This window comes from Eptatretus burgeri, chromosome 21 (genome assembly GCF_056783735.1).
Source record: "Eptatretus burgeri isolate ZD-2024b chromosome 21, Ebu_testis_v1, whole genome shotgun sequence".
In the NCBI taxonomy this organism is placed as follows: Eukaryota; Metazoa; Chordata; class Myxini; order Myxiniformes; family Myxinidae; genus Eptatretus; species Eptatretus burgeri.
The window spans coordinates 1,664,014-1,678,045 of record NC_140981.1 but is presented as its reverse complement, the minus strand read 5'-3'; the positions used below and the strand labels follow the sequence as shown (position 1 = coordinate 1,678,045).

At 43.4% G+C, this 14,032-nt stretch overlaps 2 protein-coding genes across 5 annotated transcripts in view; one reads left to right on the top strand and one right to left on the bottom strand.

Annotated features, from left to right (window-relative positions):
• LOC147008146 (uncharacterized) overlaps positions 1 to 14,032 on the top strand; it is a 90,754-nt gene that overhangs the window by 64,954 nt on the left and 11,768 nt on the right.
• On the bottom strand, positions 1,831 to 13,966 carry LOC147008147 (uncharacterized). Of its 4 annotated transcripts, none has more exons than XM_085865514.1 (8): positions 13,783 to 13,966; positions 12,477 to 12,856; positions 12,178 to 12,316; positions 11,983 to 12,083; positions 10,881 to 10,957; positions 4,439 to 4,524; positions 3,420 to 3,518; positions 1,831 to 2,135 (listed from the first exon to the last, which is right to left on the bottom strand). In XM_085865514.1, exons 3-8 carry the CDS (start codon positions 12,249 to 12,251, stop codon positions 2,051 to 2,053), a joined length of 522 nt encoding a protein of 173 aa, XP_085721640.1. In that variant the 5' UTR covers positions 12,252 to 12,316; positions 12,477 to 12,856; positions 13,783 to 13,966; the 3' UTR covers positions 1,831 to 2,050. The 4 variants fall into 4 exon arrangements, with proteins under 4 accessions (XP_085721640.1, XP_085721639.1, XP_085721641.1 ...); XM_085865513.1 differs by lacking the exon at positions 13,783 to 13,966 and adding an exon at positions 13,137 to 13,776; XM_085865515.1 differs by lacking the exon at positions 12,477 to 12,856.

Genomic DNA, 14,032 nt, shown 5'->3' with positions numbered 1-14,032 from the left:
AAGAACTCAACATGTGGGTGAAACTGCAGAATTTTCACAAAGAAAGTAAAACACTGAAGTCAAGGACTCCTTAATGGGGGGGGTGGGGGGTCCAGGGGTATGACCACCGGAAAAGTTTGAAAATTTGATGTGAAAATATGCATTCGGAGCCTGATCCTGTCCAAATCGTAACCACACAAGGTCCCAGCACAGTTGTCTCTGTGCACCCAGTGTCTGGGGATGAGTTTTTGACATGCGCACAATAAATGGTCACACCGATGAGAGCTCCCAAGAGACATGTCACCAGCTTGGATTATTACAAGATGATGGAGAGTGGGGGCTGGCCCTGCAGGATGCAGCATCAATGTACCGGTGCCCCCAGATCAGGGAGCTTTTTGTTACACTGCTGTGTTTTCTGCCACCACACTTCCTCCACCTTAAGCCAGGCCATGACACTGATACTGCTGAGAAATCTCAAACCTCATGAAGGCCTGTGTCATGGCGCAAGGCTCCTGCTTCGTGCCGTTCATCATGGACGCCAACTGGAAGCGGAACTCACAGGTGCTGACAATTCTGGTCGTATTGTGTCTGTCCCACGCATTGTACTGGCACCAAGTGAAGGCGACTACGCGTTTTCATGGCGACGCCGGTAGTTCCCTATTCGGGTGGCTTTCTGCAATGACAATCAACAAAGCCCAGCGACAGACACTCAAGAATTTGGGTGTGTGGTTGGAAGATTCAGTCTTAACACTTGGCCAGCTCCATGTGGCAGCATCAAGACTTGGCCACCCGGACAAGCTGTGCTTGGCTATAAAGCAGGCACAGCATGGTGTGGACACCACAAGGAATGTGGGATGTACAGAAGTGCTGTGATGTAAAACTGTGACTTGAGAATATTTGTGATTAAATAAAAGAAAAGAAGATCAAATTATTTTTTTTTCAATAAAAAAGGCCCTTTTGGGGTGCCAAGCGACCATGAGAGCAGCTTTCAGTGGTTTGTACATTTTTATTTATTTATATATATACCTTTCATTTATACATATTCCTAATGTTGGCTTCATGGTTGGAGTGGTGGGCTTGGGATCCTGAGTTCAAATACCACTCTCCTGTTGAATTAATACCACATGGGGTTGACTCCGCCTCTCATCCTTCTGAGTTTACCAAAATGAGTGCCAGCTTGCTGCTCTCCTGTGTCGGAGTGGCGACCTGTCCAGGATTGTGCCCAATAGCCAAGGAGACTGCTTAGGCAGCACCAACGCTCTGCATAGAGAATGGTCCTGATGGATGGATTATATACAGCACATGTTCTTCTTCTATCTTCTGTGTGTGTGGAGAGTTGGGGGTAGGGGTGCGATGTTTTTGTGTAGTTCCATTCGAATGTGACATCAAATTGATCGCCATGATCTCCTGAGTTGATTAGGCTAACTAATTACAAAGAACCCGGAAGAAGTCCAATGTTTTAAACGTGCGCCATGTTAAGGTGTATGGAGCAGCTTCATATGTCCTACCACGGCATGGCAATCCATTTACAAAATAAATCACAAAAACAATGATCTTGTCACAAAGCATAAATGAATTATGCCTGGAGTTGGCTTCATGGTTGGAGTGGTGGACTTGGGATCCTCGGGTCCTGAGGTCAAATCCCCCTCGGCTGTTGAATTAATACCAGGTGGGATTGACTCTGCCTGTCATCCTTCTGAGGTCGGTAAAATGAGTGCCAGCTTGCTGCTATCCTGTGTCGGAGTGGCGACCCGTCCAAGATTGTCCTCGATATCCAAGGAGACTGCTTCGGCATCATCAATGCTCTACAACAGAGTACGGTCCCGACGGATGAATTCACACAAAATGGACTCGCAAAACGAATTTGTTTTTATTAACATTTTTCCAAAATGGACTTCAACAACTGCATAAAATGGATTTGAACAACTGGATTGTGCACGTCACGCTCTCTGACGTGCTCAAACTGTGTGACGTGTCGAAATTTCCCGAACGACCGCGAGCAGGAACATTTTCATGAATGCTTGGATGTTCTCATTCTCACAAAGGGAAGGCCTGACCCGGAATCACCAAGTCAGGGGTGTGAATCCTTACTATCTTGCAACGGCTCAGGCGGAGGCTTTTTCTTTCCTGGGTAATTGTTTCCATAAAAGGAAGAACTGCGTGAGGAAAAAAAAAGAGACAAAAAGAGAGAAGTTTCAGCACAACAACCGAAGAACGTTCATTTAATCCAAAAATTGAACTCCGTCTGTCCCGTCACATCAAGCCAAGTCCCAGTTTTATCGGTTGGGTTATCAATGGAAGGTCATCACGTTAAATACAAAGTGAAATATCAAGTGAAAGCGAAGTCAGGGTCCTCCAGCAGGTTCATTGGTTTAAGTTGAGGCAAGACTGGGTGGGTGAGTAGAGACAGTCACAAGAACCCTGTCTATTCTCTGCACGAACTTGCCTACTTTCATGCCAGAGTCATGAAACCTTATCTGCTGGAGCTACGGACTGGGCTCTGTGTCCTCAACGAGTTTCATTGTGGTTATAGTTGAGATTACGGAACACAGCGAATTGGCAAAAAATATTCAAAATGCCCCAAAAAACCTTCTTTTTCGACCATAACCTGGTGGTGCCTTGTTAAGTGTGTCTCTGCATCATGTTCACCCTCCGTCTCTTCAAATGGCAGCACAGCCGACTCCGCTCGTTAGTTCTTCACTAGCACGTTACATTAGTTCTTTGTGCCCTCTATGACGTCCTTATAAACAGTAAGTTTCCTGTTTGACCGCCAGGCACAGACAGGGTAACTGAAGCATCTCACTCCTCTCCGTGGCCGTGCGATTGGGACGGATTCAGAACCAAAGTTGAGCTAAACGGCAAACTTATCCTTCTCTTCACGTTTGTGTTCAAAATAGAACATTCGATTTGAATAAAGTTGTTCCTCAATCACAAACTCATAAGATTGATGGACGGACGGACGTGAACCAATTGTTGAACCACACTTTTCGCTTTGCGTGCGCGGAGGTGATAACGACACTAATGGTAATAGTATAATTTTAATGTTATTACAAAACAATATTAACACTAACAATAGCCCCTCTCTCCAAGGGGTTTTCCCTCCTTCGACAAGCGCCATGTCAATGTGTATGAATAGCTTATCGTGGCGTATCATGGGAAGCCTACCGGAAGTAACAAAAAAAAAAAAACACTATAAACCACAAACAGGTATGTTTACCTTTTTAAACAGTCGTTACTGCTGTTTAACGATAAACTGAAAGGGAGAAAATCCGACCTTCTTGCTTACCTCATATCCCACAGACCGACGGAGCCGAGCCGAGATCTACTGCAATCTATATACCCCAGAGAGGACAATAACATGACCTTTCCTGCCGCTCCCTACGGGAGTGGGTGTTCTCGCACAAAAAAAAGCAAGAGAAACAAAAAAAATAAAAAAACACCTTGACAAAGAAGTTGGTTGTTTCATATTTCTGTCAAGCGTAATGGCAGTCACGTGTTGAAGCAGACGGGTTGTGCTGTCATGAAGCTGTGCCTTGTTCCTGTAAAAAAAGGAAAACGTGAAGATAATCCAACATGGAAGTTATAAAACATCGCTTCGCCGGACTATGGAGAGAGGCCTGTTCCGAATACGAGGGTTTTCTGGCTTAATACTGGGAACACTTAAATAAATAATGTACACAGAACTCAAATCACAAATCTGACGTGGAAGATTATGGTTCACCCAGTGAGGAAAACCCAGGTTGACTGGCGTAGGATTTGTGTGTGATGACGTCAGAAATCTTTTCTTTTCTTTCTTTTCACAAACCTATCCTTAACCACAAATCGTTCTTAGCGATGCATATTTAAACCTGTCTGCCATGATGTCTCCTGTCCAACTTCTATCTATCTTTTGTTCCCTCTCTGCCATCCTGTCTGCTATGATGTATCAGGAGGTCACATTTTATGGGGGTTTGTTCAGAATTTCGCAATGGGAGAGCCAAAGTGCTTCCTTTGTCAGGTTACGCAGACAAAGCACACCAAACACATCGAGGTAATAACGATGTCGTGGAGCTGTGGGACAGACAGGACTGTAGAGCACCGCTCTTGTCCGTGTTCGAGGGTATTGTTACACTCAAACCACCGCAGTATCCCACGCTGGAGTGTGTCCTTCTGTACCAGACGATGAAACTACTTTTCCCAACCCTCTCCACTTCCTGCGAACCACAGCTCTCTGTAATCCAGCTCAAGGTTCTCCTGTGTCACCGGAACCTCTTATGGGCGACTTGTCCCAATCCTTCATTGATAAGAAAAGATGAGAAAGTGAAAGAAAGAAATGAGAGAAGGAAGGACAGAACAGAAGGAAACAACTTGTGTTGGGAACTTATTCACTCGGTTGTATTTCGAAGTATTTATTTTTGTCGATGTTTTATAAAAACCTCAAAACAAACTGAAATGTAGAATGTGATGAAAGGCAGCTCACGTCGGCGATGGTACCCAACGAGGCACGAAAGGGGTATTTGTTGAATACCACAGGGAATCATCGATGGCAGGCTTCATGGGAAACACCTGTGTCGTTTGGGGCAAAATGGGAGAGTTTGTCAAATTCCAGATCAACATCACACTTTAACAGCACTCAACACCTTCACAGCACGAGTTGGAGTGGTGCGTGGGTTCGTCAATTTAACATGGACACCACATACTGTGAATGAATATTGTGAGAGAATTCCCGCCCGCCGTGCGAACGACTGCGTCTGACCAATAGCGGTCGCTTCGCCCACCGAACGGACAATCCAGTGGTGACTTTCTGGAACCACGCCAGAACCCTATCACGGGTGGGTTCTCAACCCCACCACGGCCCAGTCCGCATTCCTCCCGCGCGAAATAGGGTCAATCGCCGAATCTCGATATACCAAAGTACTCGCGCAGGTAACCTACCGAGGGACCGCACCCCGACGCAGGTCGGCTTGGACACGAACCGCTCAAGCGGTCCGTTCCGTTCTGAGATAACCGAGCGGGTATTATCGCCCGACCTCGCCGGATCCGATTCTATTTAACGGGTATTTAAAAACCCGACTAACATTCCGCAATGCAAGATGGCATTTCAATGGGGGCATGGACGCAACGAACAGGTTTACATTTAAACCAGCACATTTATTTACTCTACGGATGCAGGAACAATCATGCAGTCATTCAAAAACACCAACATGCACGTACACAGAACAAGCAATGAATGCGGCACGGCACGTGGGCAGGACAAAGCGCTACAACCGTCTATAAGCAATTATTAATGGACAGTCACTTACACAGTTTTACTTATGGGACTCGGCGCCACAACATTCATTCGAAAGAAAAGCAGGAAAAAGACCCCATCAAAAGCAATGGGGTCAACTGGACCTCTTGGGTCTTTATGGCGTGGGACTTGGCAGACCGAACGAGTCCCACGAGACCGTTGCAGGTTACCTGCACCCTCGTGGTGTCTGGCTTGGGCGACCTGCGACGTCCCGTCCCCACAGCAGCTTGCGTAGCCGCGGTCGAGCTCGGGCCTTCCGTGTGGCAGGCGAGCTCTCTCCGGCTCTCTGCACACGAACGCGCTTGGGCGACCCGCGATGCTCCTTCCCCACAGCAGCTGGCGTAGCCGCGGTCGAGCTCGGGCCTTCCGTGTGGCAGGCGACCTCTCTCCGGCTCTCTCCACACGAACGCGCGGTTTGCGCGACACAGCAGGCAAGGCTGCGCCTCCAGCTCGCGTCTCCTTCGCGACGCCCGGACTTCCACGCAGCTCCTTGGCTTCTGGCTTCCTCCCGACTCCCCGGCCTCTCCAGACTGACTCAGACCGAGCGATCAACTCGACACGACGCGACCCAACTCCAACGCGAGCTTGGCGCTCTGCTCGTCCTTTTATAGGGCTGGTGAGACGCGGTTTGGCCTCCGATCCTCGACCTCTGACCTCTGCGCGGAAAGCGGACGTGCGCGAGATCACCAAGCCTCTCGATCCGATCGCCTCTGACCTCTGCGCGGAAAGTGGACGTGCGCGAGATCACCAAGCTTGATCCGACGAGCAAACGTTCCGCGTCGGCCTGCAGCGACGCCGCTCGATGCGGACTTGCCGCGGCTGGCGCAAAGATGGCGTCGTTTCGGAGACGAAGGTGAGGCGATGTTTGTGGTGTGGAGATGTTGACGGTTGCTGGCGAAGTGGAGAGGATGGCGTGGTTTGGTGAGAGGCAGGTGTGGTTGTGGTGGTGGAAGGCGGTTGGTCTGAAGCGGTTGTTGAGAGCGATGTTGGTGGTGGTGGTAGTTGTTGTGAAGCCGTTGTTGAGAAAAATGTTGGTGGTGGACGTGGTTGGTCCAAAATAACGATAGTAAAGAATAACGGCTAACTCAAAGATCACAGCCCGGTTAACATGAATAGTTCCCTTTAAACAACGGTGGGGAAATCTATCTGAACACGGACTTATCGGCCAAACTGATCTCGGGACCTTGATGGTGTTCTGTCAGTTTCCACAGCCGTAACAATATTATCAAGGGAGGTGTAAACCGTCCCTCCCTTTACGTGGGACGGTTTCTCTGGATGCAACTTTAACATGGGGACTGAGAATTCGTTTGTCGGCTTCCAGCTTACGAAATTGGCTGAAATTTTCAGAAATAAATCCTTTGTAAGTCGAGATGACATGTTCCATGTTTCAGCAACGTCCATTTCCGCATTCTTGAGTTTTTTTTTTAACGAAAACTCGAAATCAACGTTGGTGTCTGTCAGTCTGTCTGTCCGTTCGAAATGTGTTGGCGCTCATATCTGAAAGGTTATACATTGAAACGAACTGACACTTGGAATATACATCAGACAAGACGTCGAATTAATGCCTTTCAAAACAAATTCCATGTAAATGCCATAGTTGTTTGCATTTTTGCGAGTTTTTGTTCATGGGGGTGAACCCCATAAAATTACACGGAGAAAAAGTTTAACTCCAGTCGTTAAGTAGTCAAACGCAAGGGTTCATAACTTATGAACTGTTGGATGAAAGTTCGTGAAGTTTTGAATATGAATCGAGGGACACTTGCAGAGACTTCAATGTTACCCGTAGTTGCATCATCAGGGACACCGTTATAAATATCAGTTTTTCAGGGGCTCTAATTGTGGAAGAAAACGGCCTGAAACAGAATACCAGATGTGATGCCGAGAAACCGATACATTCTCGGGGAAAATACCAGCAACATAGACATGGCCCCTTTAAATGGTCTGTGCCATAAGGCAAACAATAGAAAAGAAGGGGTTATTGTACAGCTTGTAGAAAATGGCAAACAATGGAAAATAAGGGATTATTGTGCAGCTTGTGGAAAATGGCAAACAATAGAAAAGAAGGGATTATTCCATGGCTTGTAGAAAACGGCAGACAATGGAAAAGAATGGATTATCGTATAGCTTGTAGAAAATGGCAGACAATGGGAAAGAAGGGATTATTGTATGGCTTGTAGAAATGGCAGACAATCGAAAAGAAGGGATTATTCCATGGCTTGTAGAAAATGGCAGACAATGGAAAAGGAGGGATTATTGTATTGCTTGCAGAAAATGGCAACAATAAAAAAGAAGGGATTGGAAATGGAAGACAGAAAATGTAGAAAATGTAGCTTGTAGAAAATGGCAAACAATAGAAAAGAAGGGATTATTGTAGAGCTTGTGGAAAATGGCAAACAATAGAAAAGAAGCGCTTATTGTAAAGCTTGTAGAAAATGGCAAACAATGGAAAAGAAGGGATTATTGTATGGTCTGTTCGAAAATGCAGACAATAGAAAATAAGGGATTATTCCATGGCTTGTAGAAAATGGCAGACAACAGAAAAGAAGGGATTATTGTATAGCTTGTAGAAAATGGCAGACAATAGAAAAGAAGGGATTATTCCATGGCTTATAAAAAATGGCAGACAATAGAAAAGAAGGGATTATTGTATGGCTTGTGGAAAATGGCAGACAATAGAAAAGAAGGGATTATTGTGTAGCTGGTAGAAAATAGCAAACAAGAGAAAAGAAGGGATGATTCCATGGCTCATAGAAAATGGCAAACAATATAAAAAAAGGGATTATTGTATAGCCTGTAGAAAATGGCAGACAATAGAAAAGAAGGGATTATTGTATGGCTTGTAGAAAATGGCAGACAATAGAAAAGAAGGGATTATTGTAGAGCTTGTAGAAAATGGCAGACAATGCAAAAGAAGGGATTATTGTATAGCTTGTTGAACATGGCAAACAATAGAAAAGAAGGGATTAGAAATGGCACACAGAAAATGTAGAAAAATGTAGCTTGTAGAAAATGGCGAACAATAGAAAAGAAGGGCTTATTGAAAACCTTGTAGACAATGGCAAACAATAGAAAAGAAGGGATTATTCCATGGCTTGTAGAAAATGGCAGACAATAGAAAAGAAGGGCTTATTGAAAACCTTGTAGACAATGGCAAACAATACAAAAGAAGGGATTATTCCATGGCTTGTAGAAAATGGCAGACAAGAGAAAAGAAGGGATTATTGTGTAGCTTGTAGAAAATGGCAGACAATAGAAAAGAAGGGATTATTGTGTAGCTTGTAGAAAATGGCAGACAATAGAAAAGAAGGGATTATTCCATGGCTTGTAGAAAATGGCAGACAAAAGACAAGAATGGATTATTGTGTCGCTTGTGGAAAATGGCGAACAATAGAAAAGAAGGGATTATTGTAGAGCTTGTAGAAAATGGCAGACAATGCAAAAGAAGGGATTATTGTATAGCTTGTTGAACATGGCAAACAATAGAAAAGAAGGGATTAGAAATGGCACACAGAAAATGTAGAAAAATGTAGCTTGTAGAAAATGGCAGACAATAGAAAAGAAGGGATTATTCCATGGCTTGTAGAAAATGGCAGACAACAGCAAAGAAGGGATTATTGTGTAGCTTGTAGAAAATGGCAGACAATAGAAAAGAAGGGATTATTCCATGGCTTGTAGAAAATTGCAGACAATAGAAAAGAAGGGCTTATTGAAAAGCTTGTAGACAATGGCAAACAATAGAAAATAAGGGATTATTCCATGGCTTGTAGAAAATTGCAGACAATAGAAAAGAAGGGCTTATTGAAAAGCTTGTAGACAATGGCAAACAATAGATAAGAAGGGATTATTCCATGGCTTGTAGAAAATGGCAGACAACAGAAAAGAAGGGATTATTGTATAGCTTGTAGAAAATGCCAAACAATAGAAAAGAAGGGATTATTCCATGGCTTGTAGAAAATGGCAGACAATAGAAAAGAAGGGATTATTGTAAAGCTTGTAGAAAATGGCAAACAATAGAAAAGAAGGGATTATTCCATGGCTTGTAGAAAATGGCAGACAACAGCAAAGAAGGGATTATTGTATAGCTTGTAGAAAATGGCAAACAATAGAAAAGAAGGGATTATTCCATGGCTTGTAGAAAATGGCAGACAATAGAAAAGAAGGGATTATTCCATGGCTTGTAGAAAATGGCAGACAACAGCAAAGAAGGGATTATTGTGTAGCTTGTAGAAAATGGCAGACAATAGAAAAGAAGGGATTATTCCATGGCTTGTAGAAAATGGCAGACAATAGAAAAGAAGGGATTATTGTATAGCTTGTAGAAAATGGCAAACAATAGAAAAGAAGGGATTATTCCATGGCTTGTAGAAAATGGCAGACAATAGAAAAGAAGGGATTATTGTAAAGCTTGTAGAAAATGGCAAACAATAGAAAAGAAGGGATTATTCCATGGCTTGTAGAAAATGGCAGACAATAGAAAAGAAGGGATTATTGTAAAGCTTGTAGAAAATGGCAAACAATAGAAAAGAAGGGATTATTCCATGGCTTGTAGAAAATGGCAGACAATAGAAAAGAAGGGATTATTGTATCGCTTGTAGAAAATGGCAAACAAGAGAAAAGAAGGGATTATTGTATCGCTTGTAGAAAATGGCAAACAAGAGAAAAGAAGGGATTATTGCAAAGCTTGTAGAAGATGGCAAACAATAGAAAAGAAGGGATTATTCCATGGCTTGTAGAAAATGGCAAACAATAGAAAAGAAGGGCTTATTGAAAAGCTTGTAGACAATGGCAAACAATAGAAAAGAACGGATTATTCCATGGCTTGTAGAAAATGGCAGACAATAGAAAAGAAGGGATTATTCCATGGCTTGTAGAAAATGGCAGACAATAGAAAAGAAGGGATTATTGTGTAGCTTGTAGAAAATGGCAGACAATAGAAAAGAAGGGATTATTCCATGGCTTGTAGAAAATGGCAGACAATAGAAAAGAAGGGATTATTGTAAAGCTTGTAGAAAATGGCAAACAATAGAAAAGAAGGGATTATTCCATGGCTTGTAGAAAATGGCAGACAACAGAAAAGAAGGGATTATTGTATAGCTTGTAGAAAATGCCAAACAATAGAAAAGAAGGGATTATTCCATGGCTTGTAGAAAATGGCAGACAATAGAAAAGAAGGGATTATTCCATGGCTTGTAGAAAATGGCAGACAATAGAAAAGAAGGGATTATTCCATGGCTTGTAGAAAATGGCAGACAACAGCAAAGAAGGGATTATTGTGTAGCTTGTAGAAAATGGCAGACAATAGAAAAGAAGGGATTATTCCATGGCTTGTAGAAAATGGCAGACAATAGAAAAGAAGGGATTATTCCATGGCTTGTAGAAAATTTCAGAAAAGAGAAAGGAAGACACATTGAAAAAATTCTCGTGTTCGTGCTGTACTGCACTTGTGGTTTTCGGATGAACCAAGTAATGCTCTGGAGAAGTTGATATAAAGGGGCTCCCCACATATATCGGTTAAAACCCATCGTAAAGTAAAGTTTTTTGTTCCTTGAAAATGAAAACATATAAGATAATGTGCACCTGGACGTGATTCATTTGTTTAAAACATTGACGCTCCTTTATATGAACGAATAACCTTTTGTTGTTGTACTTGTGGATGACCCAACTCCTTCTTCCTTTCATCACGCCGGTGTTCAACGGCCATTTGATAGTCTGCAGAGGATGAAGAAAAATTAAACTGAGATTGCTATAACCGATTGCATGGAATAATAATTATTTTTTGATCACTTGAGCTTTGTTTTCATTTGAATGAGGAAAACCGAACAACACTTGAGCTTTGCCTTCGACCAACCTAACTCTTTACATCTTCGCATTCCCGAATTTCATGCTTGTTCCCTAATTCCCTAAGTTTTCTGACGATCTCCAGCACTGATTTGTTGAAAAATTGAGAGAAATTTAAAAATTCTGAATTGTGGTATTGGTAGTCGTAGCTCTGGCCGAGCAGCGTGGCCAACGTGATGTTGCATAGTCCTTTTTCACCGGAAATACCCTGTAACGATCATTACCATCATCACCCATTGTGGCAGAGCCTCCCGTAACAGCCGTGACTCCGAATGAACATCCGAACCAAGTAAACTTAGAATGAGCATCATGTACTTGCACTTTGGCACTTGGGGAAAGGAAAATGAGTTTTCTGCAGTGAAGGACAAGACCATGGTCTCTGTGTTGTGAACCTTGTTCGCTCGTGTGTTCATGGTTCCAGAGTTGCTGCCCGTGTATGATTTTTTGGTGGACTGGCCTTCAGTTCTGGATGAGGTTGATTGAACAATTTCTGCTGACCTGAAACAAATACATCACAATGTGACGTGTCAACGTTGGAAGTGAGCAATGTTTTTAGGCCTTAAAACTGGTGTTCTTAAAATTTGAAAGCAGGTCTACATCGGCAATGAAATAACAAACGTTACCGTGGGAACCACGACATCAAGCTCCTACTTCTGCTTATTCTTTCTAAATCCCAGAAAGGGGTTCTAAAACATCCTCAAGAGCTCGTGTGGTATTTTCTTTTTCCTTCTCGAGGAGGTTCCATCGCCAAGGATTTTTACCTCCACCACCGAAGGCGGACGGACGTCATGTTTCAATCCCTGTTTGTTTGTCTGTGAGCAGAATATCTCACAAAGTTCTGAACGGATACGGACGAAACTTGGTGGACAGGTTGGGTGTATGACAAGGAAGAACACCTGTCTTCAAGTAACGGGTGTCACGATGATGCTCACAATGTTTCTTCAAGGCCGATGGATGGATTTTCTCAGCTCGGTCATTTCCTCCAAAATTGTGAGAACTGCAGGAGAAACGAACAAAGGATTACGACACAACGGCTGAATAACATGCTATATCCACTCCAACCGATTAAAGCAAATTGACAGGCAGCTTACGTGCGTGCTGGTGCCACAGGAGGCACATAAGTATTTTTTGAAGACCACAGAGAGAAATGGTTGGAAGGGTTCATGGCAAAACGGCTGTGCAGATGAATGGGCTGAAACTGTCGAATTCTCAACACCTCCGCAGAACGAGCTGGTGTGGTACAAGGGTTCAGGGATGCTGACAGTTATTCGGTGATATGTGAACAATATATACATTATACATATATATATATATATATATATATATATATATATATATATACATATTTATATATATGTTACACAGTCATTATGCTGGATGTTATATTTACCTGCAACACCTGATGTTTTCACCCCTGTTTGTCCGAATTCGGACGAAACTTGGTGGACGTGGCGGGTGTGTGACAAGGACGAATTGGTTAGATTCTGGTGAAGATTCGAATCCAGATCCGGCCCATCAGTGGGATACAAAACCGAAACTGTTCAGCCTGGCGGAGGTTTGCGCTCTACCGAGTGCCGTTGGGTTTTATGGTGTCCAATCGTCATCAGAGAGGTGATGGGACGGCTTGAGGCTGGAAGGCAGGATGACGTGAACGTCCGTGGAAGCCTGGCTTCGTGCTCGACGTAACGGCGTAATGACGTCACAGTGAAACCGGCGTGACGAACGGATGGAAGAAGAAATCCAGTTACTTTAGTGTGGAGATGATCGAGGCTGATGGAAGAGCCAGATCAGAATGGAACAAAATGGAAAGGGGGAAAACACCAACAGCAGAGGAGAAGGGAGAGTGAGATTGAGGGGAGGGGGAGGACACGTGGGGTCAAAAGCTGAATGTAATACAGCAAGATGAGGAAGGGGAACGTGGGGATGAAACAGAAAAGGGACAAAACAACCGACAACTAACAAAGGGGGGTGCTGCCCCCCCCCTCCCCTCCCTCTCTCATTGGTGGGGGGTACTGGGGAGTCTATCCCAGAAAGGTTTTTAATTCCTCACTCTGCAAATGAAGCGATTTCCTGGAAACTTGAGCTCAGTTTTGAAGATGTGAAACATCGGATTCTCCACGGTATTGAGAAGGGGCGACCTGAGGGTCAGGGGGGATCTTATTCGAACTGGAGTCCAAATTAATTAATAAAACCGTCATGGGGGAAAATATTTCGGAGAAGTAAAAATAACTTTGTTCATAAAAGTGAAGTTTTCCTCAGTCAAATGTCGGTTTGAGTCCAGTTTGTCGGTGTCACCGTCGCGATTGGGTTCGAGTCGAGAATTTGGCGGGAAATGTACCACGTGGTTCCGGTATTACCGATAATTCCGAAATCTACACAAACAACAAAACAACACACAAGCCACAAATAAAATATCCACAACTCACAGATTATATATATATATTTATATATATTTATGTTTGTCCATAAACCCTGACAGAAAATACGTGAGAGAAAATGAAGGCCTCAAGCCTAATTAAACTTGAATTAAATAAAACGCGATATTTACACACATGTTCATGGTAAACCTGTCAAACCAAAAGGAAAACATGTTGTTAATCGTCTCCTCAACCAAACATGCATGAAAATGTCGACGAAATCAAAGGAATATCGTCACACAAAACCACGATGACGTGGACAGCCGGCGAACACCATACCGAGTTCAAAATGGCGGGAACGCACTCTTCTTCTTCTTTTTAATTCTTCTTCTTCTTCTTCATCGATAAATCTTCTTCTTCTTCATACAATCATTCACTTCCTGTAAAACGGTATCGATTTCAAATTTCATCGAACTGCATCGTTTATATACATTTTAATTTAACACATTTACGTGCTTTCACACTTTTGACTACGTGGGGCCCAAATCTTTTGTGGTGAAAAAAAAAAAAACGCAAGGCGGCTTCTTCT

Coding starts and splice junctions, on each gene's coding strand:
- LOC147008147 (XM_085865514.1), bottom strand. CDS start 12,251: ATGAACCCTTCCAACCATTTCTCTCTGTGGTCTTCAAAAAATACTTAT. Junction 12,084..12,177: donor CCTGTGGCACCAGCACGCAC/GTAAGCTGCCTG, acceptor TTTCTCCTGCAG/TTCTCACAATTTTGGAGGAA. Junction 2,136..3,419: donor CAACCAACTTCTTTGTCAAG/GTGTTTTTTTAT, acceptor TTCCTCACGCAG/TTCTTCCTTTTATGGAAACA.